Genomic DNA, 26,263 nt, shown 5'->3' on the forward strand with positions numbered 1-26,263 from the left:
TGTACTAGATAAAGATGTTAGTAGATACTGAAAGCTGTGGAGCTTAACAACTTTTGTTTTGAAAACCTACGGAATTTTAAAGTTCGTTGCATGGAATTATTGGGAAAGTTACAAAAGTTTACCTGAAAAATGGTAGTTAGGGCTGTGTATTGGAAATTGATATCTTTTTAATATACCTTAGTGACCAAGTAAGATAGGAAAGGAGTAAGATAAGTCTGAGTAATAACCTCTGAAATATGTTTCACTATCCCAGATGAAATTTCTCAAGTAAATACAATAACAACTTTTCTGTCTCTTGGAGTTGTAGGATTGTGTACCATGTCTTACCGTGTTTGGGGTTTGTTTGGGGATTTTTTTGCTTTGGTTTTTTTTTTTTTTTGGTTTTGTTTTCTCCTTCTTAGAGCATTTTTGTCCTTTCATGAAAAAGTTTATTCATGGTTGGATGTAATGGCATGGGATTGTGTTAGGAAACTTATGAAAGTGTCTTTCAGTCCTATTTTCAATTTGGAGTTTTGTGATGTGAAAATCTTACCTTGCTTTATTGGAAAAAAATATTTCCAGTTCGCATGGTTCACAAGGAAAGCATGAGAACATAAACCTTCGGTTAGATAAAGAGAACCGAAATGTATCATCATTTGAAAACAAATGATTTTTATTTGGTGGGTTTCAGGTGCAGCTTAGAATGTACTTGGGATGGATGGTAGTACAGGTTGCTTTCTCAAGTCTCCTCAGATTATGATGCCAGTAAAAAGTATGTTTATTATGGCATTGCAGTTGTTTGTAATAAAAAAAAAAAAAGCAACGGCTAAAGGGAAAAACATGCTATGCTATCTAGCAGAGAATCTAGTTTTATCAGAATTCTAGTGACCGTATTTTTTTCTGCATATGTAAGGAAATATTTTTCACTAGTGGCTGCATGCTTGGTGCCTAAAATACATGAGGTCTCCACATGGAATCCACCATTATAAAAGCTGAGTGTACTTCTCTGATGCACTGATTGTTTGTAGCTTCTTTCCCTATACCAGTGCATAAAATTCTATCCATTAGCAAGCACATTCTTTCAGCATGTGATTTAGTGTTATCCAGGCTTTCTCAGCTGTTATAAAAGTGCCTTTATAATATCCTAATGATAGTTTTGGATAATCTGTATTTTAAGATAGGAGCGGTGTGAACAAATGTCGTCTCTTTTATATATGCTTTGGCTTTCATCTCTATCCACATGCCACTTCACTAGATAGCAAGTGTTTGGGCCTTTTTGGTTCCAAGGTCAACTCAGGAAGGGCAATTAGTGGTTCAGGCTCCCAGTCTTTTCAGAGATATTTAAGGACTTCTTTTAAAATTTGTAAGCATTGAGAGTTATTATAGACTTATATTGCATCTGAAGTAAATTCTGGCATTTATCAAATAAGTGGTGCTAGTGTTTAAGCTCTCTTGCTACATGATGTTTGGCTAATATTGTAAACTGTGAAATATTCACTTAGAGATTGTCTCTGCAAAATTTCATTCATAGGAGTCTTACTTATTCACGGACAGTAGCTTCATTTCCTGTGTTGTAATATTATTTAAGGTATTTAGCAGAATCAGTCAGTAAAGAAGTATAAATAAAAGGTGCAGTCTAATTGAACTTTCACAAATATAAACTGGGGAGGCATGTGGGGTATGGCAAGTGCTGATCTCCCAGGATATATAAAAATACAGAATTGTCATATACTTGAAGGATACTCTGTTAAATATAAGTGAATACTGTGCTATATCAATATTCCAGGGAACTTTGCTATCCCCGTAAACAAACACACAGAGCAACTGCCCTTCCTTGGCTGACCTTGACATTGAAATCCTTAAACAATTGCTATGTGCCCAAGCATTGCATGGATAAAGATGTAAGCTTTGCTGTATTCTCCTGACTCCGCCTGTAGAGGTGATAGGGCAGAAATCTTTATTTAGTCCTTGGCATTCAATCGAAGATTAGCAACAAAGGTGTCTGGTTTTGTTTGTTTGTTTTTATGGTGACACGGTTGCCTACTGAGATTTGTAACAATGCCACCACCTCGTTTCACAGATGCTACTGAACTGCTCTCAGCCAGCATAGACTTGGTCATTGGTCAGCTGGCTAAAAATCAAAACTGCTGGCCTGGGTAGAGATGAAGGATCTCTTGTGTTTCCCTAAAAAACTTGATTATATGGGAAGATACAAAAGCATCCTTCCAGTTTCAGATAGACTGTGCATTTGAATTTAATTTCAATTTAACATAATACCTTATTCACCCTGGAAACTGATGCAAGTATGTCTTCAGTAAAGGCTTTTAAGAAGCTAACTAGATCCAGCAAATTCATTTTGAAGAATGCCAGGCGTAGGAGCGGTGGGGCTGGTTGCACGTATGGTATTGGCTCTTGGCCTTAACAATGTATGTCTGTTAGTATCATTTTTCCTTTACGTTTGAAATTCATGTTGCATAATTTGAACGGATAAGTTCAAATGTATAGGTATGACATAAATGATTGTTTTAGATGAATTCTACACTAGATCTCAATTCTCGACAAAATAAATGGAAAGATTTATGTGTATCTTGGTAGAAACGGGACCTAATAATCTGCAAGCTTACAAATAATAGGTTCTTGATATTAAGGCAGGGGATATAGACACTGGGCTGAATTTTACACTTGTCTCTTGAGGAGCCTGTCTTTGAATTCATGGATGTTTTCCTTAATTAATGCTTTGAACCCCTTGACTTTCTTTAAGGGAGACATCCCATTGAGTTTAGTAGAATGGTGCACACGAGTAAGTGGAAGCTGCAGATCAGAGCCTTTAAGCAAAATAGTTCCTGCGATATTGTTGTGTTATAAAGTCACAGACTACTCTCTGGTTTCTTCCTTCTTCTGTAGAAGAAAGTGGATGTGATTCTCAGCAGTGCGGCGTATGTCATCTCTGTGCTGGGTCACCGTTTGCGAGGGATGATGTAGGATGCCAGGCACTGCCTGTTTGATGACTCCTTTCAAAAGAATATGCAAGTGAGCTCATCTGCCCGTCAGGCTGCTTGAACTTCACTGGTACAAGCCACAGAATTCAAGGCCAGGGAAGGTCACAGTCAGTCTGTATCAGTAGAGTACGGGATTGAGACTATAAGCAAAACTGTCCTTCAGACCTGCTTTTCCCTTGGATTGATTTGGCTTAAAAAAAAAAAAAGTCTGAACATGGGAAGTGATTAAAGGATGTTTTGAGAAAACTCCTTTACTGACAGCTGGAATATCTAGTTAATATTATGTTTTATTGTTCAGTACTTCAACAGGCTGGAAGAAATCCATCTCAGAAGACAGTTAATAAATATTGGACTTCACAAACAACTACACTGAATTTTGATGACTTTTGTACCATTTTAAAAAAAGAAAAACCAGCTACAAAAACAGAACTGCTTGAAGCATTTGGAAAAATAGACCCAGATAACACTGGGTATATTTTACATGATGAACTTTATAAAATTCTTACAACGGTAAGCATCAGTAGAAACTTAATTATTCATCTTTAACCATTTGTAGAAATTTTTGGAAACAATTCTGAATGTGTAAACAAATATTCCTGATCAAAAGAATGAATAACTGATTCATGTTTGGATTTTGGTTTTTGTTTGTGTTTTTTTTTTTCAATTTTATGTCTAGTTTTCTGTGGTTATCTATGATATTTCTTCCATTTTTTGCCGTTACAGTCTTGCCATTGATAACCTGTCAATCTCTTTCAGCAAATGCGCCTTGGAGGTGGAAGCTGGTGGAGAAAATATTTTTAATGCTTTCAAAGAACGTTTTGTTGAAATCCTATCTATACTGCAGTGGAGTAACAGAAAGGGAAGCACATGTCCCTGCATTGGTTAAGTTAGTGCAAGTCCCTCTGTTCTTTACAGAGGCCCTCTGCAGCCCTTTGGGGTTATGAACTTTTATCAAGACAGCTGATGACATACTTGTGCGGTTCTCACCTCACAAGTTGTCTATGTGTGTACAGATAAAAAGTTAAAAAATAACATTTATCCAAGCTATACATAAAATATTATGGTCAGTGTCTTGGTTTTATCACAGCTATGACGTTCTGTAGTTCATTGAGGTCTTAAGATAAGTTGTGCTAGGGTGGGTTGATACTTTGGTTAGACATTATGCATTATCAGCCCAAAGCATGCAGATGTCAGAAGACTTACCTGTACATGTCATTGATGTGGCTTAACATAATCACATTAAAAAATATCTGGAACTAGATTCCCCAGAAGATTCCCCAGTTTATGGAAGATTTTCTGAAATTGATGTAAGTATCATTCACAGTAGGTTTCCAGAAGACACCACAAAATTGTATAAACTGATGCAATTCATCTGTTCAGTATTTAGTAGCATTGTAGGGACATAATTTTTTAAGATGTTGACCTCTATTTTGATGATTCAAATCCACGTCCATTTACATGTATTGCAAGATAAGACTCCCTGAAAGGATAAAAAGATAATCTTTCTTTGTGTTTTTATTAAATGTGTGCTGTAGGTGAACAGCATTCTTTATTAGGAACCCAAACTGAGTTGTTTTTATTGCAGAGAGGTGAAACAATGACTCGGGATGAAGCGAGTGCCATTATTAAACAAGCGGATTTTAACTGCGGTGGCAAACTTGACTACAACAAGGTATGGCAACCAGAGTGTTTTGTTCTTGTGTCTTTGGCTTGATGTTTTTAACAGTATTAGCATTATCAAACACAATACATACCACCTCTCTGTGTTGGTCCGTTGATGACCTTACCCAAGCCCCCCCTAACTGCCTATGTACTGGAACGTGGGCTGGTATATATTTCTGTTTCCCACACTTTATCTCACAACATGCTGCCCTGGATATTATCCTTGAAAAGGTCACTTGCTGCAAGTGAACTTAATGTATTGGGCACAGCCTAATATTAAGCATGAAGCCTAACAGCATGTGCGAAGATAAGAGTTAAGGAATGTCAGGATAAAGAAGACAATTGTCAGCAAACTTAGCTAATCAGTAAGAGATGCTATGTCTGTGACATTTCATAATTTCTTGTGTGTGGGACCTTATTGTATATGTTGAACATCTAATTTTCAAGATGCAACTTCTTACCAGCTTTTTTGACATCACCTCTAAGCAATGACTAAGTTTTGAAGTGAACAAACAGTCCACAAAGATTTGTACATAAATATAGTTTCATAGGAGAAAAACAACCCCCTATTAAAAATACATGTTAAAAAAAAAAATCAGTCTTCAAATATGTAGAAAGAAATTCTCTGGGGCTGAAAGTTGCACTCAATTTTCATTCAGTAGTGGACCTCCTTGTTGAATCATGTCTCCATTTTACTGTGTCGCTTGAGTGGTTGCTCTGATTCATTAAAATGAAAATTAATATTGTGCTTTTAGAGAAAATGCATTACATCTGTTGACCTGTCCTTTCCTTACTAATGTTACATTTTAATCCTTAAAACTGTGAGAAAGAATGTTTCACTTTACAGATTACTTTTCTTTCTTTAAAGTTTTGTGACTTGTACATGACAACCAGTGAGCAGTGCTGCAAGACTGCACGAGAGAAACTGGAAGTTGATGGTCGACTGAGGCAGCAGCAGTTTGGAAGTCAAACTGAAACTTCTTGTGAAGGGATCACACTGCCAGTGTCAAAACCATCACCAAGAATCTCAAGGAAAACTGATCACAAACTAGCACCAACAAAAGGTATTTATATTTCACATTGGGAGTTTTCATTCTGTTGGAGTTCATGCTCTCGGTCAACGAACAGTGGAGTATTTATTTAATTTTTCTCAGGTTAGTGAGGATGTTATTGACTAATATAAATTTCTACTGTGGCAATCGCTTAAACGTCTCAGTAGAATATCTGACCCCCGTGTTCAGATGGACTTTGGCTCCATCTATGATCTGAAGCTCTCAAGTTCTTAAGGGTGAATTTTGTTGAGTCTTATGTGACACAGTCCAGAGGGAAGAGAGAAAATGAATGCTCAGATGTTGCAACATAGCAAGTTATTTATTTTTTTCCCAGGTCAGAGATGAAACCTTAAACATTTACCAATAAGCAGTCTGTTTGTTTCAATTATTGAGGCTACTTTTCAGGCACAATCAATATGAGAGTTTAATGTTCTTCCTGAAGTTGCAAAGATACTTACAAACCTTCCCAAACTGGAAAAAGACCACAGGCTAACAGACTGCAAATGTACCATGTATGAAATATTGGCATGTAGTGTGTGCTCTTGTTAGTTGCTTCAATTCTAGGCAGTACTGTAGAGGTGCAAAGACGACAAAACAGTAATGAAGACTGAGTTTATGTAGCTAAATCAACAATTGTACCAGCAGAGTTGCCCCAACATAAGGAACCTGAAAGTAACGGCTTGGAAGTGATTGCGTTGGGCAACTGTGCATAAGCGATGTGCTGTCTGGCAGGGAAACTACATTGTCTTGGAAAGAAATAACTTTAAATTAGAAACAGGTTAAACCTCTACACTTAGGACAGATTTACCTTAATTCCAAGGTAAATGGAATCATGTGGTAACAATTTCTTGTCCTTCAGGCAGATTTGGATTCCAAGGTTCTGCCATTCATACGCCTGTTAACCTGGGATGTACAATCAGGGAAGTAAAGAATTATTAAATGTTATATAATTATAAGGGAAGTCAGCTTATGCGATTTAAGTTTTTGTCATCCGGTTTTTCTCTGTGTGCCTATAAATGCAAGGCTTTATGATAAATAGCACGAGGAGTAACCTGAAAGAATGTAATAGTAACTAAATATCTATGTTTATAGGTGATAGCAGAACTCCTTCAAGACCATCATCAGCTCAAAGTTGCAAAGCATCCGTTTCTACCACTATCAGCATGGGGGCCGGTAGCAACAGGAACACAAAGCTAATTGAGCCAGACACAATGAAGGTATCATGTAAGCTAGTCCTATTGAAATTATGCTGTTTTCCTCTAGGCACATATGTTATTGCATTTTAAATAAGAAACCGTTTTTCTCTGATTTTTAGCTTATGTTTTATTAATAGTTTGTCAAGGGGAGCTATGAACTACTGAGAGGTTTCTTCATACATATTATTATTAACGTTTTTATATACTGTTGGTTTTGCTGACATCTAGTTATTGAAAATAATTTTTCAGGTGTGAAGGTTTAATAGAACAAAGTGTGTTTTTTATAAATGAAACCACTGTTGGATAAAACATTTAATGACTTTTTGAGAAATTTAAAATTTAATAATTTATTAGGTTGGTGAGAACTTTAAATGCTTAAGTAGTCTGAAAGATTGTGTATCATAAACCTTTATATGAAAGGTAATTGGAAATAAATAACAGATCTGTGAACATATTCAGTTTGTTGGGCATTAATTTGTAAATATATGCTGTAGCCTGAAAATATTGGTTTTTAGTTAGACTAATATGTTCTATCAGTATTTTCTTTTAAATAAATCACTCATTCAATATAAATTCCTGTGGGAGAAAGACAACAAAGTCACTTCCCTAAGTCAATATTTGTAGAGTGTTAATATTGATCTTTTTCCTTTGTTTTCCCTTTCTTGACTGAACCTTTACTAGTTTTCTTTCAACAGAAAATAATAGCTGTAGAAATATAAAACATTAACTGGAAACTGCTAGGATACATTAAAAATGTGCACCTTGAGACTCCTGTATAAAAGGGAAAAAATGGTTATGACCACACAGTGTAACTGCTGCTCGAAAACTGAACTGATTGTTCTCATGAGTTACATTTTTGTTTCAAATAACAACTCTGTATTTGTTATTGAACTCTGAAGTCCTTTATATCTTCGACATTGCTATACAGTGACATTTGTTCTATATTAAAATTTAAAAACATAGTCTCAAAGGAATTTTTTGCAGTCTGTTTAGGTATCTGGACCTCCATGCAATTTAACCTGCAATTTCACCTTGTTCAAACATGATATGTAGTATATAAAACCAGCGCAGTTTCCCAATATTGGATTCCTCTTTCTATGTACAAGCCAGTAAGAACTGACTGAAAAAAAGCAGCTGTAAATACCGATTGCTATTGATTAGCATCACACAAAAACTGAAATCATTCAATAAACATGAAGAGGTATAACTAGAACTACTAATTATTTTTTTTTTAACCATAACTTTTAATGCCATGATACAAACTGTTAAAATCAATGAATAAACACACAGTGATTCATTTGTGGCGTGGTTCAGAATCTAGCATCCAAAAATTATTTTTGTTTATCTTATAGTCAGAATTTTTTTTCCTGCAGTTAACTTGTCTTTTTGGGACAGTAAGAAAATATTCCCATGATGAAGTTGGACCAATGCCAACTTTACATTTCTGACAGAACAAAAACAGTGGAAGTCAAAATATGGTGAATGTCTAAATTAAAAAGCCCCTAGAAAACATGGAATGTTTCATAGTACATTCTTCTACGTATTTTCTTTTTGTCAGTGGAGTTTTGTGACATGTTCAAAGACATGTAAATAACTTCAGGGAGAAAAAACAGGCAGTTGCAGAAGTGCTGCAGAAGTGCTACAGATGTGCATAAACAACATGCTGCCCTGTTGGGCTTCAACTGTAGCTGAATCAGAATTAATTAAAAGATGGCTAATGAAGATCTTAGATTTCCACAAAATGTTCTCTGTGTCGGTTTTAGTCAAGATTTAAGGTTATTAATAAAAAAAAAAAAAAGCGAGCAGTGTATCATTTTCTAAAATTTCTTTGCATTGGGTAGCTAACTTGTCCCTGCTAAGGATTCTCACCTCTGCATTCCGCTCTACCGAAGTCGGTGAAAGACCTCTACATGCAGTGGGTAGCAAAAGAAATGCCTGAGAAAATTGTTTTTCCTGAAAAAAGTAGTTACATGCGCGCACTCGTTGGTGAAGTAGCCTCGTGCAATTGAACTGGCAAGTCTTTCTGTGCTTGTGGAACAGGTTTGTACAAGATAAAGTGTTGAACTGAAGCTCTTTGCTTTAATCATAGGAACAATTCCTCTCTCAAACATTGCTTTTTATTTAGAATTATGCATGACTGTGTGGAAAATTCCAATAATAACTTAAATTATAATAGCGGTGGAATCCATTATTTGGGCAGTGGCCAGCACTGGCAGCAGCAGGTAGTACCTAACATTTCTTTATGATTAACATTTCTAATACAGACGTTCCCCACTATGTTAGCTGTTATTTGACAACTCTTGTTATGTTTTGAAGTGACATACTAAAATCAAAACAGAAAATAATATTTTAGCTTCCCCAGTTTACATACCTGTTTGTAATTTGACGTGGATAATTTAGAGAATATAGCACCACCTTACGCTCTCTGCAAGAACAACAGTTTAGTACTTGATTCCTAAAGCACTGTCAAATCTTTGCTTTCTGTTGCTCACATCTTAACCTGCACGTTGTTCTTTGAGATGTTTTCCCTGCTTACTTGGATTGTTTGATGTCCCTGTTGTAGCAATATCTATGTAAATGCAAAACTGCAAAAATGGTAGTCTTTCATCTGAAATAACAGCTAGAAAATGGAGGGTAAACAAACAGGACAAAGCTACTCTCCATGGACTATCTGGGAGATGATGGTTTGAAGACCACTGCCATAGTGAGAGAGGGGGAACAGAACGTGGCTGTTAAAGTAATTTTGGTACGTGAAAATTGTCGCAGTATCTCTTTGACTAGTTATAGTACATTTGGACTGCTGTTTAAACTTACGTTATGCTCTTTTATGTCTCAAAGAACAGCCACGTTGCTTCATTAGCAGACCTTTTGACTTTGGTCTTTTCAGAATGCCATTAATTTTTCAAAGAGTTTTGTACGGTATTAACTTCTTGTTAGCTTGCTATAGTCTCTAAGCTTATCTCACCTGCGTCAAGTTTTATGGAAAAATCTCAATTTACTGCATATAGACTTTAGATGAAGTTATGAGTCGTGCAAGTATTGGAATAAACAGTTTACTGAGAATGGAATGGTACTGGAATGATTTAACAGATTAAACTACATATTTGAATTCTAGCACTGATTTAGATTGACTCTAATGTTACTATTAACTCCCATGTTAGAAATGTTTAGTATAGAGGAGTTGATCCTGTTCCCACAGAAATCAGTGGCAAAATTGTGGCACAGGACTTGAAAGCGCTTAGATCTGTGAGTCCCCGAGTAATTTAAGTTCTTAAGAAAGGTAGAGTTGTGAATGGAGAAATCTAAATTCAGGATCGGAGCTACATGTATTACCAACCGAGTTACTTGGCATCCTGGGTGTGCGTACTCTAGTAAAGTCCAGTTCTTGCCTGACACCTTTAGGTCATTGGCTGTAAAGTACCATCAATGGAGTGTGAATGTGTTGTAACAAGAACTGGTTCATTAAGAGGAGAAATTAAATGTAGCACTGATGAAGGCTGTTTGGCCTTAGGCGGAGTTAGTAGTTAGCCTGGTTACTGAGAGTTACATGCAGACCTCCTCTGTTTTTTAGAAGCTCTCTTTTCAAATCTGTGTTAGCTACCTGTGACGCTGAACACGAAGCAGAGGTTCAGCCACCTGGACAGAGCTCTCTGCTGAGACTGCACTGAAAGATTCCTCCCGCTAGGCTCCGCTCAGAAACATTATCTTCCGCTGCTAGGAGAGTTACTAGAAATAACGGACTTAATCCAGACCAGGGAAGGCAAATCAAGAATGTCTTGCGCTCCTCAAGGCAGCAAAAATAAAGTCCTCCTATAAGGACTTTATTTTTATTTTGCTAAACAAGTATCATTCAAATGATATTGAAATTGAAAACTGAGAACTGCTGTTTCAAAAAAAAAATACAAAAAAAAGAGGTGAAGCATGTAGCTGTTTGAGCATTTCAGCAAAATCATGGCTTCTTTAGGAACCCTATTATTCACAAACACAGCAGTTTTCAGTTTATGTCTCTCCAATAGCTTTGACAGAAGCCAAGAAAAATCACTTAATTTGACCAGTACTTGTATTTGTGGTTTGTCTGAGCAAATAACTCCTCCGTCGTTCAGCTAATCAGTTATGTTCTTTGCTTGGTTGGCCTGATGGAACTAATGTAGCAGAATTCCAGCCTTTCAGTGGTAAATCACACAGTTCAGAGAATTTCATGAATTCAGTTTGATTCTTCCTGGCAATTAAATTTCATTTCAACTATTTGAGCATTGGGGTAATCTGTATGTTTTTCAAGCATTTTCGCAAGTGAAGCAACGTTACTAACTGCTCTGCAAAAATTGACTACAAGGAGGACTATTTGAGAAAATTAAAAAAAAAAATTAGATCAGTGCTGCATCTTGTGTTATATTTTTATGCAGGATTTACTAAATCATCAGATTAATATTTCAGAGAAGGCGTTTTTATCTTGATCAAAGATGAAGGCAACATCTAATATTTGCTTGGTTTCCAGGAATGGCAATGTGCACAATCCAAAGGATGCTTCTACTTAGAAGAAGATGGTGAAATCATTAGTCACAAGTACAGGTTGCACTTACCTCAAAGGTCTACAGTATGTATTACCATCAAGCCTTTAAACGTTCGTCAGGTAGAAGGTACATGTATTTCTATTTCTTTGGAGAATTTTCCCCTATAAAAATATTTTCTCTCCTCCTGCTGATACATCTCTCCCTTTCTCACTTTCAATACTTTGCGATATTTTGTGATCTTGCAATATAGCAATATTTTTCTCTATGGAGAGAATCCTATTGAAAATATAACTTAACTTGTCAGACCATATTTTCTGCTTTGTCATTTCGTGCTCACTGCCTGGGCAGTGAAAATCAGGTAAGTCCATTATGTTTCTCTTTGCAGTGAGACAACTTCTTAGTTTATTTTTGGCCATAGATTTGTGAAGTTTCTTACTACAAAACTGAAGTGTTAGCACTGTTTGCAGTATTTCCCTTTAAGGTGTTGATGTACTTTGTGAGAAACAACAATACAAAACTTAGTGAATATTGTGTGAAAGATTTTGTATTGTCCACCTCAGATACTTTTGTAAATACTGAAAATAGGTTATGGCTTTTTATATCAGTATGGTACCTTGATGTTTTGATTATGAAACTTGTCTGAGGGATTTATAGCTTAGTTTGCCTATTTTAATTTTCATTTTAAGAGTGAAGCCCAACATTGGAGCCGCCTGAGATTAGTCAGCCTTGTGCTCCTTTTTGCCAAACACTATTGGCTTTATTCTATCTGGTGATTTATGAAGGTGCTTTATCTAGTTGGTACGTTGGGATTTTTCTTTCCCAAGTAGATTATTCCCTCTTTAATCCCATGAAACAGGAGCCATTAGATCCCAAAGATGTTTTAGAGTCATCTGGACTGGCTGTTGTGCTACAGGTTGGTAACTGATTCTGATTGAGGCTGGTAATAAAAATGTCACTGCAAATAATTCATGGAAAGTAGTCATCTCCCAGTTACTACCTGGCTGAAATGGGAAGTTGATCAACAGACTTCTAATGGCGAGGAAAAGTGATCTGATACTAACAGATGTGTGTAACAGGATGTCTCAGTGCCCTGCTCATAACTCTTGTTTTTTCAGGTGGCACCCTTTTAAACTGTGCCTTAGAATAGTTCTGTTGCAGAATTGTCCAGACATTCTGTGGGACCAGAAGAGTAATTTAAAAAAAATAATAAAAAAAAAAAATCTACTTTTGCACAATATTATTGTCCTGTGTGTAGAAATATCTTTGTGTTTTGTTGTGAAGAGGAAGGCATAATATTGGTATGTAAGGAAAGGATTCATGTTAGCAAAGCAATTACCTTTTTATGAGAAATCAAAAACATCTTCAAATTTTTAACAAAGTTGTGTGGTGTCTAGCTACTCTTTCGTATTCTTGACTGCTAACTGTAGAAACAATAAGCCCCTGCATTCATCGCTTTGCTGTGGTCTGATTAACTTGAAGACCACTTAATAGCTCATTGATTGATTGCCCTCAGGAACCGAGCAGCTACCAGAAATCAAAGAGATACAAATGGCATCTATTCAACATACGTAAGACCAGGCCTCCATTCCAATCCAACCCAAGACAAACAAATCATACACGATCAGAGAAACAAATCATGCATGATGCCATGTAGGAGGATCTTGCTATTTAATCTTTAAAATTATTGAAGTTTATGCTTCTGAGATTGCTATCTTCTGGTATCCCTAGCTTTTGCGCATGATCTGGGTTTCCAGTCAAGATGAGTTTAACAGTATTTTACAAAACATACATACAGATATAATTTTGGTAATGTCCTTAATTGCAAATATCTAGGAGCCTTAGTATAAAGAAAAGTAATAAATAATAATGTTGTTCTAATGGCAGAAAACCATGAAAATAGCTTCCTTAACTACCAAAGGTTTTACTATTAGAGCTATTAATAGTAATCATTATCTGTAAGACAATCACAAGACTTGGAACAATTTATCTGATCCCCCTAAATAGGAAGGAAGTCCCGCTAGCGTATAATGGATTCTTTTTTTCCATCTTACGTTAACAAGGATCAATATTATAAATACCATGGAAATATCTACTTCGGGGTTCAAAGAGAAACAATTTTGTGTCATTATAAAGCATTTGTATTGGAAATGTTTTTCTTTTTAGGAAAACCTTGTCACTGGTTGTCAGTGGATACAGCTTTGTATATTCTGAAGGAAAATGAAACCCAAGAAAATCTACAGCTTGTGAGCTTTACTGAACAACAAAACAAAGAGGTTAGATGTTTTTGTTGTATTCCTTTTTTAATTGTTGTATCTTCAGTGTATGTGTTAATGGTGCATGGGTGAGTTCCCATGTGTTTGGAAGGCATTCAAACTGTAACTAATCAGACTAGAGGAGAGAAGAAACACTTGTTCTGTGCATGTTCCCTTTCAAAATTGACAGAACTTACGCAAGCTAGGATGTAATACTGTCTTAGCTGTGCCCTTTGGATGGGCTGAATTGCAAGCCCCTTGTGTAGAAGTTTAGTGAAATTCCTGTGAGGATCATATTATCATGTGGTGTGTTGGCAAGTATTGCCGAGTTGCTGATTGTCTATATAGGCACTCTGTGGAAACTCACCTGTTCTCCTGCACCTTCAAAAACAACATTTCAAAGGTAAAATTTGTTAAAATTTCCTTTAATTTTCTTTCTCCTTGCCGTATATATGATGTAGAACTTCACAGTGCACAGAATATTCTTATCCTATGGCAGAAATAAGGGAGGAGAAATGGCAGCGTTAAATTACTTCCCCCTTCCAAGCCACAGGGAACTCAGCTTGCTTCTTAAACCCTAAGTTACTTGTGACTTTTTACATAGGAAATTTTTGGTGCTAGTTTGAACAAAGCTAATAAATCAGGGAGGAAATGAAAAATTCGGTGGGTTTTGTCAGCCTGCTTCTGACTGCTTTTCTTTTAAACTTTAACAGTTAAAGACTGTTACAAAACTGAAAAATGATAGGACTGTTATTAGACACTTCCAGTAATGACTGTTATCCCCTCATCTCTGGTCCTGTACATTTTTCTAACTTTTATTATAACTAAGACATGCACTAATTTTTGTGTCTTTAAAATGGCATCACACAGCATCTCACTGTAGACATGTTTTCTTTAAGGAAAGAACCTCGCATTACCAGTGTTTTCAAGTAATTAATCACTTTTGTATGAATATTCCTACTAATAAAGAAAGGTATCATTTGAGAAGTCACTTACAAACTTGTCCGTCTTCTTTTAAGAGTAGATGTTTGGATGGAGAGGGGAGCTTGGATCAGGAGTTTACTGGCTACTCCCATTCACAACGGGCTGTAGGCTGAAGAAGGTAAAAACACAAATTACTGGAGAAGCAAAACTGGTGTATAGAGGTGAAGATGGAGAACTGGTTCTGACCAAAGAGTTCCGGTGAGTCACATTCCCAAAGAGGCATGGTAGCTATTATAAAAATATATGCTCCAAATGACACCTAGCTTTTTAAAAACTGTATTTTACTAAAGTACTGTTTGTACAGAATATTCTCAAATAGACTGAATAGTTATGGATGGTATTACGAGACAGTAAAGGAAATAGAAGTATTTGGAAATAGTTCTGCCTTTTTCATCTTTTAGAGCAGCTTTATTGGATATATTTGAGACAATTGATTTGGATGGAAATGGCCTTCTGAGTTTGGAGGAATACAATTTCTTTGAACTGAGAACTAGCGGCGAGAAATGCGATGAGGAAGCGTGGGCTGTATGCAAGGGTAAGTTCATTAGGGCTATCAATCTACTTGCGAGCTGTTGTTTATAGCATCCTACTCTGTATATAGTATAGAGGAACTGAGTATTTTGCAGCCTATACCAAGAACACATGTAGATATTGTTTTCTTCTCCCTTTGTTTTTCTTTTCTTTCCTTTTCCAGTCTCCTGTCCATTGTCTTCCTTCATTCTGGTTTGTGTGCCACTGACCTTCTGCTGAGGAAATTCCTCCCATTGCTAATTGCAAAGTATTGTAGGTGAAAGACTTTATAGCTGCCAAAACCTACAGGTTTTCTATCATGGATCATGTGGTGAATTAAGCTGTAACAGGTACTCGTTTAATCAGTCTCCTTTCTGCAGATTAAGCTGTTACTGCTTTTGTATCTCATAAAGTGTTGAGAGAGTCATTTAATTAGTGTGTATATGATGCTTTAAAAATGGCATGTAGAGCTTAGGATGATTGTTTAGAAAATTACACATTAGAAAATGCCTAGTGCAACTATATTTTTCCTTCAGATGTAAATAGTTTTTCATTTAAAAATCTGTCTTTTGAAGGTTCGCGTATGGTGTGTCAGTTTGTCCGAATCTCGCTATATGACAGCGTGAGGTTTTGAGACTTCCATGAGTGAGACAAAGAAGCTGACAGACAGTTAAGACACTTCCAGCTGTATTTTGTTTTCTGGCTGCTGATACGTCTCGTCAGTGTTACTGGGCGTTTTGCCAGCTTGCGGGAGCAGTATTAGGCCACAAGTGTCGATTTTGAAGAAAAAAGGAAGTTTAGCTGCAGTGAATGGACAAACTGGAAATTTAGAAGCCATTGTATGAAAATTAGAAATTTCTATAAGAAATGTAGTTTTTCTGCAAATTATGTCTGAAATGCCAGTATGGCATATCATTATATATCAGCCCATGTCATGTTTGATGTCATGTTGTTGTCTGTGGTAGGCTATGACATATTACTTAATCTGGGCCAAAATACTTTAAATCTGGCGAGTCCTGCTAACTTTCTCCCCAAAACATTCAAAGATACTGGATTTTTTCCTAAATGATGGAAAGCTCATACAAAAATACTTTTCTATAAATGAGTTTCTCGTCTCTCTCATCCCTGTACATGCTTTTCCACGCTTTATGACTTTGCGTTATGCCTCTGTGCGCTGGTCGCAACATGAGTAGGAGGGGTGGATGTGTGTGTGAAGTGTACAAGAGAGGAAAGAAGAGAATATGGTGAATGTTTTACCAGGTCATTAATCAGTTGAAGGGTTCAGACGAATAGCATAAATCTTGACACCAAAGTTAGCCATTTATTATAGCATCTGTACCCTTAGATAGATTTATTAAATTGGTAATCCCTTTTTAATAATATATAGTAAAGATTTAGCATTGTTATGAAGATGAGAAAACCATTTTTAAAAATCTCTGACACAAGGACATTTCAATTATGTGTTTGCTGACATTAGAGTGGTCGATCTATGATATTCTATCGAGAGAGGGGTGTTAGGGTTACTGGCATTTTATTGCTTTTTAGGAACTAAGTAAATCATTTCTATATCGAGGACCTCAAGCACTAAGGGTGCTGGCCCCAGCAGACTTTAATTTCCCATTCCTAATATACACCATACTGCTAATCTCAGCCACAACAGATACTGCTAGCAAAAAAGAAAAAAAAAAGAATCAGTATGAACTCTTTCTGTTTTGAAATCTCACCCTCTTTTGCATTGTACAAGGGACAAGCTGTTTCTAGTCATTGTCTAAAATCCACAGGAAAGCTCTGCAAAGAGCACGTGTCTGGTCAAGGACGTTCCCAAATAATATTGGAGAACCTGAGGCTGCAAGATGGCTCCATTTTTTTAAACCGCGTTAACAAAAGTGGGAGTTTGGCTCTGGAAGGATAAAGGGCGTTTATAAAGAGAACAGATGTTTAAGTGCTACCTTATATTTCTTTTTAAACAGAGAATTTTGATATGAAGAAGAATGAGCTAACAAGACAAGGATTTATGGATTTGAATCTCATGGAAGCCAATGACCGTGAAGGGGATCCTAGTGACCTTTGGGTCACTTTATTGTCTCTGGGCTACAATAAAGCATTAGAAATGACAGAGGTATGATAGCCATATAGCAAAAATAACTGCTTCACATACAACTTGCTGTACATGTTTAACTGCAGTACTGTTTCTGTCTGTCATAAATTGATTTCAGTAGGTCAGTGATCCAGTCCAAGCTGTTAATACAGGGTTCACACTATGACTTTCAGTAATTATGGTATCCTCTTTCTTAGGATAACACTGACATTGTTGAAGGAGGAAATTTGCCTTTTGCTTTAGAGAAAGACAGTATTTTGTGGGGTCGTAGAGGAAGGAATCTTGGGCTATACCTGTTGAAAGAATTCACGCACCTTGCTGGTGGGAAACGATAGGAAGACAGTGATGGTAAACTGTGACCTGTCAGCAAACCTACAAAATGCAGGACTTGCTCTGCTTAAAATAGTCACTTTCCTGGTCCAAGCCACAACGGAAGCGGATAAGGAGAAAACTTTTTTCCACATGATTCAGAATTCTTAATTTTCAGACATGGCTATTTCTGTTACTGTTGCCTTTCACAACAGTGTCCGAAGTTGTTCAATATAAAATTGTAGTGAAAGAGCTTCTGGTGGGACACTGTTTACTTTCCAGGACCAGGAGTTATTTCCCTAATGTTTCTGTGTTCTTACAGATTTATATTTTTTTTTTCCCCAAAACAATATCGGTGTCGGTGTTAGTAGTTCTCACTAAAGAAAGAGGATATGCTTAAAGAATAGAAATTATGAAAAACTAAAGAAAACATTAAATATGCAGGTAACTTCATCATTTAACTTTCATTCACAAGAAAAGCTGATTTTTTTTTTATCATACTCTGGTTATTTCTTCAGTTTTTGTTAAACTAAATCAGGTCAGTGTAGTCACCGTGTAAGATATACGTGTGTATGAAACAAATATAGAGAGAGCAAAACCGCTCATTATGGTAGAGAGACTTCAGTTGTCTCTCAGTGAAAATATTGAGCTCATGGTGAATGATTTCTTAATGAGTAGCACTTTCTCCTTTTCCTGTGGGTATGGTTAGCAGAACTGCAAAACTGTATTTCTGCATTTCAGACGTAAGAGGGAGCTATCCTCTAAGAAAGAAGATTTTGGGAAGGTTTTTATCAAGCTAGAAATTTCTTACAGGTATTTTGTGCCTTATACTAGCTGTGGTTTATGGCTATAGCCTTTGCTTTCCAGACAACATAGCTCTCCGAATGCTTTAGTCGTTCATCTAAAAATGTATATCTACTTAACCCTTTAATTCCTAGATTTCAGGTGGTTTAAGAGATTGATATTTCAGGAGCACTGAGCCTCTAACAAATTAAAGACAGAACTGAGAAATCCTGGTGGATTCCAATAGCCATTTGAAAGAAACTGAGGTGCTATTACTGAGTCGAAGAAAATGAAGACTCCTGGTTGTTACTTGTACTAATCTTAGCCAAGATACTGTAAGAGCAGAGTGCTTAATGCAACATTGCAGATATTTTAGATCTGTGTGGAGTGGCAAAAATAGCAAGAGCGTGACAGGTAAAGGAAACGGGTTTATTTCAGACACTGAAATACCTTCATACTTCGTCTTAATTCCTGTATGTTTTGCTATCCAAGGAAGGGTTTGCTGTGTTGGATCCAAATGTGCCAAACTGCATATCGAGTGTACTGTGACTGGCATAAAAAATATTCGTCCTGAGCTTTCATTTGGTTTAAAAGATTGCTGCAGCTCTCAGGTTTTGAACATTTAATATTCAGTGGCATTCTTGTATTTGGATAATTCTACTTCTGAGCATACATGAAAATACTTAGGAGCTGTGGAGGAAAACCTGAGGAGAAAAACTACAGATAAAGTGATGATGAAACTCATTTTCTCCATTGCAGGCATGCCCCTTTGTCATTGACATCTACGCAGAAAAATGCAAACCCAGAATTAAAGCCATATATCTAGAGGCAGGCAGCTGGCAACTCAACAGGGCTATTTGCAAGTCTGTTGTTAATAAAGGAGAGGCCAAAGTAATGGATGGCTGTGAAAACATAATCATCTATACCTACAAAGTGGGCAGGAGAATCACTTCTGTTATTGAAAATAAGGTATGGCATGAGACTTCTGTAAGGGACTTTATGTTAATGTCTTATTATTGTTGTTCTTCCCTCCTTCCATCATTTTTGAGAATTATATTTTCCAATATCGAGTTTTTGTATCTAGTTCAAAAAAAAAACCAAAGATGCAAAGCTCTTTTGGATATATGACTCGGACTTCAAAAAAGTCTGTATCACTGTTCTTCAGAGGGGCAGCTTGTTATAACGAGGCAAGCAGTTTTTACTGTCACATAGAATCGAAATATTTGCTTGTGTTTACATTCCAATTTTTCAATATTTTGATAATTATTGGAGAAATAAGATGTTCATAATACGAGAAAACAAATACTAAGAACAGGAAATACAATTACAGAAAGAGCAAAGATAAATAGCACATTTGCACTATTTAATATTTTCAGTGTGTATAAGAAAGTAAAAGAGAAATGACTTGCATTGATTGTGTGTTATAAGTGCATTATGGGTGAATTGTTAACGGGCTAGTCTTACACATTCACTTTATTACTAATCCAAGCTAAGAATTGTAAATCCAAGCTAAGAATTGTAAATCCAAGAAAAAGTGGTTGGTGAGAAGCAGAGATTTTAACCCTTTTTGCATAGATCCTAACAAATGTGCTGTTCATTCTCAGTTTCATTTATATCAGGAACCATGAGGAAATAAATTCAGTGCAGTAAGATGCTAAACTTAAGATGCTTTAAATCTTAAAAGATCACAACAAGAAGTATATTTTTAAATGGGCAAACATGCAAAAGGGGGTGGGTTGGTGGACTAATATTAGGACTGAATGCTGAGACTCCTCGGAACTACAGGTTTAGATCTGCACTTCGCCCTTTAGGGTGGATATACTGGAGTTATTTATATGTTTGTGGATATGTCAGAGAAGTAGATGAGGTCTGTACTGAGGCAGCTGGATGCTGTCTGATTAAATTCGCTGACCACTGCCCTTTATACCATTTAGGCTTCATAAATACCTCTGTTCTGCATTGTAGCAAATAGTTGCACTTCCCTGAAAATCTCATTAGAATTTGTAGACTGGAGGCTTTTTTTGTATTGTAAAAGTCTGGAAAGAAATAATAAAAAGACAGTTTCATGCATCCGTCATCTTTTAAGCTTCCCGCAGTGCAAGTAATCTGATTATATCTTCAGTTATTGTGCTGATGATTTCAATGGAAATAATTGTTTCTTTGTTATTTCTGTAATTAAATTAAGGAAATATGCTAGTTTCTGAGGGATTCTGTTTTAGTCTTGCATTTAATCAGCAGGGAGAGAAAGGTGCCTGTCTTCTAACCCTCCCTTGTCAGGGTGTGACCTGGGGAGATTAAAAGACTTCATACAGAGCCTCAAATTTAGAGAGCAAGCAGTACCAAATCTACTGTCTGCCCATTTGTGTGCCAGAAGAAATAGTGAGGCATTTTCTATTATCCAACATACACACTTACTATAATATACGCTCTGTGCTAGGTGAATATCTGTGACCTTCTTCCTGTTGCCATAAGTACCTTCCTGTACAGATAATTCTTTTGTTTGCCTTTATCTCACTGCCCTGTAGAAATGAGGGCTTCACCACAGTGATGCCAGAGCAGCTAGAGCAAAGTAAAAAGCAGCTTAATACTAGACTGTGTTTACATTTCTGCAACGATACCATATTTCAAGAATTACCATATTTACACTCTGCTGTCCAGAAACCCTTTGTAGCGTGAGCACCAGAGATAGATAGATCTTTTTTTTTTTTTTTTTTTTAGGTCAGTCCTTACCAGTCTAATAGCAGCTTCTTTGCTGCATGAGGCTGATTGTGTAAAGAAACTGCATTCAGATGTTCCAGCATCTCTGTCAAACTGAGATTTCTCTAGAGAAAACGGAATGGGGGGGGGGGTATAGTAGCATGTCCTTAGGTCTTCTGTATGAATATTGCCTGGGATAAACTAGTGGTTAACGAATTTTCTGTTGCCCAAGCCTTCAGTTTTATGTACTGGATCCTATTTGCATAGCTTTAGCAAGAGTATGTGTTCTTTAAGTGATTATACTTACATTAATTTCATAGAACGGTTAGAGTTGGAAGGGACCTTAAAGATCACCCAGTGCCACCCCCTGCCCTGGGCAGGGACACCTCCCACCAGCCCAGGTTGCTCCAAGGCCTGTCCAGCCTGGCCTTGAACCCCTCCAGGGATGGGGCAGCCACAGCTTCTCTGGGCAACCCGTTCCAGTGCCTCACCACCTTCGCAGTAAAGAATTTCTTCCTAATATCTAATCTAAATCTACCCTTTTGCAGTTTAAAACCGTTACACCTCATCCTATCACTACACTCCTTGATAAAGTGTCCCTCCCCATCTCTCCTCTAGCCCCTTTAGGGACTGGAGGGGGCTCTAAGGTCTCCCTAGAGCCTTCTCTTCTCCAGGCTGAACCCCCCCAACTCTCTCAGCCTGTTCTCACAGCAGAGGGGCTCCAGCCCTCATAGCATCTTTGTGGCCTCCTCTGGACCCTCTCAAACAGGTCCATGCCCTTCTGATATTGGGGGCCTCAGAGCTGGACGCAGTACTCTAGATGGGGTCTCACAAGAATGGAGTAGAGGGGCAGAATCTCCTCCCTCGACCTTCTGGCCCTGCTTCTTTTAATGCAGGCCAGGATGCAGTTGGCTTTCTGGGCTGTGAGTGCAGATTGCTGGCTCATGTTGAGCTTCTTGTCAACTAACACTCTCAAGTCCTTCTCCTCAGGGCTGCTCTCAATCTATTCCCCACCCAGCCTGTATTTGTGCTTGGGATTGCCCCAACCCATGTGCAGGACCGTGCACTCGGCCTGGTTGAACTTCATGAGGTTGGCACAGGCCCACCTCTCAAGACTGTCCAGGTCCCTCTGGATGGCATTCCTTCCCTCCAGTGTGTTGACCGCTCCACAGAGCTTGGTGTTGTTGGCAAACTTGCTGAGCGTGCACTCAATCCCACTGTCCATGTCGCCGACAAAGACATTAAATAGCGCCAGTCCCAGTAATGACCCCTGAGGAATGCCACTCATCACTAGTCGCTACTTGGACATCAAGCTGTTGACCACATCCATCCAATTCCTTATCCACCGAGTGGTCCATCTGTCAAATCCATGTCTCTGCAATTTAGAGACAAGGATGTCATGCAGGACAGTGTCAAAAGTCCATGGAGATGATGTCTGTTACTCTTCCCTTATCCACCAACGCTGGAATGCTGTCTTAGAAGGGCACCAGATTTGTCAGCCACGATTTGCTCTTAGTGAAGCCATGTTGGCTGTCACCAATCACCTCCTTATTTTCAGTGTGCCTTAGCATAGTTTCCAGGAGGATCGGCTCCATGATCTTGCCTGGCACGGAGGTGAGACTGACCGATGGCCAATTTCATCCAATATTTTTGAAACTCTCTATTAATAGAAGTCTTCAGAAATGGCCCGTAGGGGATGTTGCAAACAAAAATTGGGCAAACATCCAGTGGTGCTTTTCCAGACTACTGTCCTAGCATCCAGTGATGTGCAGTTCAAGGACTACTTGAGACAGAAATATTTTCTTTGTACTTAAAATCTAGTATGAATTTGTCCAGTCACCTCTGAAACCATGTAAACTGTTAGAATCTGTAACATTCTGTGGCAAATACTTTTCTCACTAAATGGTGTTCCCAGGTTGTATCTTTGTAAGTGCTGAAGTTATTTCAATGAGTCTTAAATTACTTTTGATAGTGGCTCTGGGCTCTGATGATGCTAACGTACATTTGAAACTGCTACTCTTGAATAGATGTCGGCGTCCTTAAAGCGTTTCTGTCCTGGGAAACAGCAAAGTCAGAGGAAATAAGAGGAATCTGTAGTTGTTACATAAAGAGCAGCCACTTAACCATTAAGAGTAATGGGTTCCTTCATGTCTTTCCACTTGCAGTCTGACAACAAAGTGATTATTCATGTCAACAACGAGCAGAGTAAGAACTGCCTAAGTAATAGGGGACTTACTGTTTTTGCTGTAGAAGTGGCACCGAAGTCCATGATGGTAAGATTTTTATTGTGTAGCCAACTTAAAATCGAAGCAAAAAGGAAGAATCATGTGACATCTGTACAGTTTCCTTTTGCGGGTCTTTTATCATGATAATGGGCATGTGGATGGTGGCATCTTCATCACCGGTACAGATCAGATATAGTTCTTGATATTTCAAAGCGGAATAGGTACTTGATGTATCCATCTTTCCCTGTGCAGATTGCTATAAAAGCCCACAGCTGTTCAGTTTTTCATACCTGTGCCTGTTTGTTGTCCATTCAATACATGTACCATTTACTAACATTTTTAAATATTCTTTTTCTAAGGCTTTATTATTTTATTTTTTTTACTTAGCAACTTTTAATCAGATCTATTGATGTCTGTGAGAAATAGACCAAGCATGTGCAAGTCAGAAACAAATATATAGGTTGCACTCCTTACGCACGGTGTGATTTGCAGATGGCTAATATTTTTTTAGACTCGACTTATGGATCATGTTTAGCCACAAGGCAATTTGATCTGCTGATCCCGGTTCCAAAGCTGCACAGGCTTTAGCGAAAATTCTAAAAGAGGGTTCTAAGGGATAGAATGAGGTTGGAAATGCGTTACAAATGCCGATGATATTTTTCTGCATTCATTTATGAAGAAAATCCCGTTTTTATTATTCTAAAAGTATGGTCTCTTCCTTTCAAAGGAGAGTCATCCAAACTATTTTATATTTCACAGCTTTCCAGTGTGGATGCATCCAAACCCCTTGTAAGCAGATACAGTCCCATGACACAGGCAGGGTGGGGGCCTATTCTGATAGTGCTGCTGACACTTTAGATGTCTATAGCCTGATCCTGTAAGGTGCTTTATTAATTTTAATTTCACCTTCATTCAGTATAAATAGTAGATTCGGTGTCCCTTATCAATATTTTGCTGTCATGCAATTAAATTCGATACTAAGTTTTGAATACCAGCTGTCATTATAGATAAAGAATGTTCGTCGTTTAATGTTAGCGATACAAGTACGGAAACTGTTCGTTTTGCTCACGTAGCACTTCAGGTAACATACACACAGTTCTCCAATAAATGACTATTTCACCTCTGTTTTCTCTCTTGTATACAGGTTTCTCAGCACGTGATGCCGCTGAACGAGCAGGAAGAATGGCTTTATAATTGCGTGCATTCCCTCTTACGTTAAACATTCCAGTTAGAGAGTCCTTCAGACTAAACCAGGATTTTTTCTGGTAGTTTCTAGGCAATTTATGGTATTTCCCTTCTCCAAAAGCTGGCATACATTTATGCTTCCCAGAGTTTGATTTGTTAAAGCCAATGAATCACATAAGCACTTATTTCTGGTATCACACTTCTGCTAATGGCTTTTAAGAAATGTATAGAATCATAGAATCATTCAGGTTGGAAAAGACCCTTGGGATCATCGAGTCCAACCATCAACCCCACTCTACAAAGTTCTCCCCTACACCATATCCCCCAACACCACATCTAAACGACTCCTTTAGTCGTTTACGACTCTTAGAGTCGTGATAGCATAGGGATGGAATAATTGTAAGTATGTAATACCCTCTGACAGACGAGTCATTATACACCGTCTAATGAAACACTTTGGCATGAAAACATTAAGACAAGATAACAATTAGTACTCTTCAGTAACACAGCTGGCAGTTGTAATGTAATTGTGTTTTATGAAGGATAGTTTCCCTAAATATGCTTTTATTTTCTGTAACATGAAATGTAGTTCCATCATGTGCTGGAACCGTTTCACTGAGAAGAAAGTTGCTTTGTTGAATTGGTCTGGTGGGTTCCTAATTAAATGCTATTGTGGTTTTGACATAAGAAGTATAAAGGGGTGGGGTTAATGATTTTGTATTGCCACCTGATAAAGGATTTGGTTCTTTTTTTAAATTTTGTTTGCTTTTTTTTGTCATTTGATGATAATATGCATCTTATACTTGTTCTGAATAATTACTGACTGTTTTAATACTCTTTTTATATAAATAAAGTCTGCCTTTTAATATGTGATAATGAAATACCATTATTTGAGGAAAATGATGGTTTTGTTTTAGGCTCTTGACTGTTAACAGCGATGAATTATTTCCAGGGTTGCTGAAATAAGGAGACTAAAGTCCACCAAGTGTAAGCTGCAATAGCAATGACAAGCAACTTTGAGGTACTAAAAATATGCAGCCGATTATGTTTTTCTAGTTCCTCTAAACGTCTGTTAATGGGGGGGGGGGGGGGAAATGATGACCCTGGCCACTGGATGCTTAAAAAGTGTCTGAGTTTAAAATAGACATTAAATGTATGTGACCTCATCTGCAAGGGCAGCAAGTAGTCTTGCAAAGTTATATTTATCTGCCAGCAACTCCTGCGCTCTGCTGTAATCGTACCCTGGGCAAGTAAATGTCAGCTACAAAATGAGAGCTCTGCTAGAGGCCGGCTGTGATTTACACGCTTCAGCAACTGGTCCTCAGGCAGCTTTACTGGTGACTGCTTAGTTTTCCTTTTTTCCTTTTCTTAGCTGGTACGGCAGATATCACTTTCGTTTTCAGAATTGTCTAAAAGAAGTAGAAGTTGTAGTAAGAGGCCCCACAAATACTTGGTGATTTCTAGCAAACAAACCTGAGCTGTGTAAATGCCGCCTGAGGTGAGGTGTGGCGGGTAGGGCAGAAGTTCCCGGCTGCATCTCTAAGCAGGAGCTGGGAAATGATGAGACACTTTCTGTGTACAGGAGACAGGAAAAGTGAGGGCTCCATTATTTGCATTTCTTTTGTTTATAAAATCAGCCTTGTTAGATGTGGCGGGAACCCATATGCTACTCTTTCTGTGTTTTAAGTTAAAACAGAAGTACTTTGCTGAGAAATCGGTGCACGTGAAAAGATACGGTTTTGCTGCAGGCAGGGTCTAGTTCAACGTGACACAGCAGTAGAGCGGAACCTTTTCTTTTTCTGATCCTCTTGCTGCTAGAAT

At 37.6% G+C, this 26,263-nt stretch overlaps 1 protein-coding gene across 5 annotated transcripts in view; it reads left to right on the forward strand.

Moving 5' to 3' along the window:
• The window catches only part of EFCAB7 (EF-hand calcium binding domain 7), a 29,299-nt gene extending 4,101 nt beyond the window's left edge, over nucleotides 1-25,198 (forward strand). For 4 of the 5 annotated variants that reach the window (XM_054211525.1, XM_054211526.1, XM_054211527.1 and 1 more), the window contains 12 exons: nucleotides 3,277-3,488; nucleotides 4,564-4,650; nucleotides 5,509-5,704; nucleotides 6,785-6,909; nucleotides 11,384-11,525; nucleotides 13,563-13,672; nucleotides 14,676-14,833; nucleotides 15,037-15,170; nucleotides 17,116-17,264; nucleotides 19,095-19,304; nucleotides 23,198-23,305; nucleotides 24,402-25,198. In XM_054211525.1, the coding sequence (XP_054067500.1) occupies nucleotides 3,277-3,488; nucleotides 4,564-4,650; nucleotides 5,509-5,704; nucleotides 6,785-6,909; nucleotides 11,384-11,525; nucleotides 13,563-13,672; nucleotides 14,676-14,833; nucleotides 15,037-15,170; nucleotides 17,116-17,264; nucleotides 19,095-19,304; nucleotides 23,198-23,305; nucleotides 24,402-24,476 (1,706 nt within the window). In that variant the 3' untranslated portion in view covers nucleotides 24,477-25,198. The remainder of the gene's footprint in view (nucleotides 1-3,276; nucleotides 3,489-4,563; nucleotides 4,651-5,508; nucleotides 5,705-6,784; nucleotides 6,910-11,383; nucleotides 11,526-13,562; nucleotides 13,673-14,675; nucleotides 14,834-15,036; nucleotides 15,171-17,115; nucleotides 17,265-19,094; nucleotides 19,305-23,197; nucleotides 23,306-24,401) is intronic. The other variant, XM_054211529.1, reaches the window with a different exon arrangement.
• The last annotated feature ends 1,065 nt before the right edge of the window (nucleotides 25,199-26,263 follow it).

Source organism: Rissa tridactyla, chromosome 8 (genome assembly GCF_028500815.1).
Source record: "Rissa tridactyla isolate bRisTri1 chromosome 8, bRisTri1.patW.cur.20221130, whole genome shotgun sequence".
Classification (NCBI taxonomy): domain Eukaryota; kingdom Metazoa; phylum Chordata; class Aves; order Charadriiformes; family Laridae; genus Rissa; species Rissa tridactyla.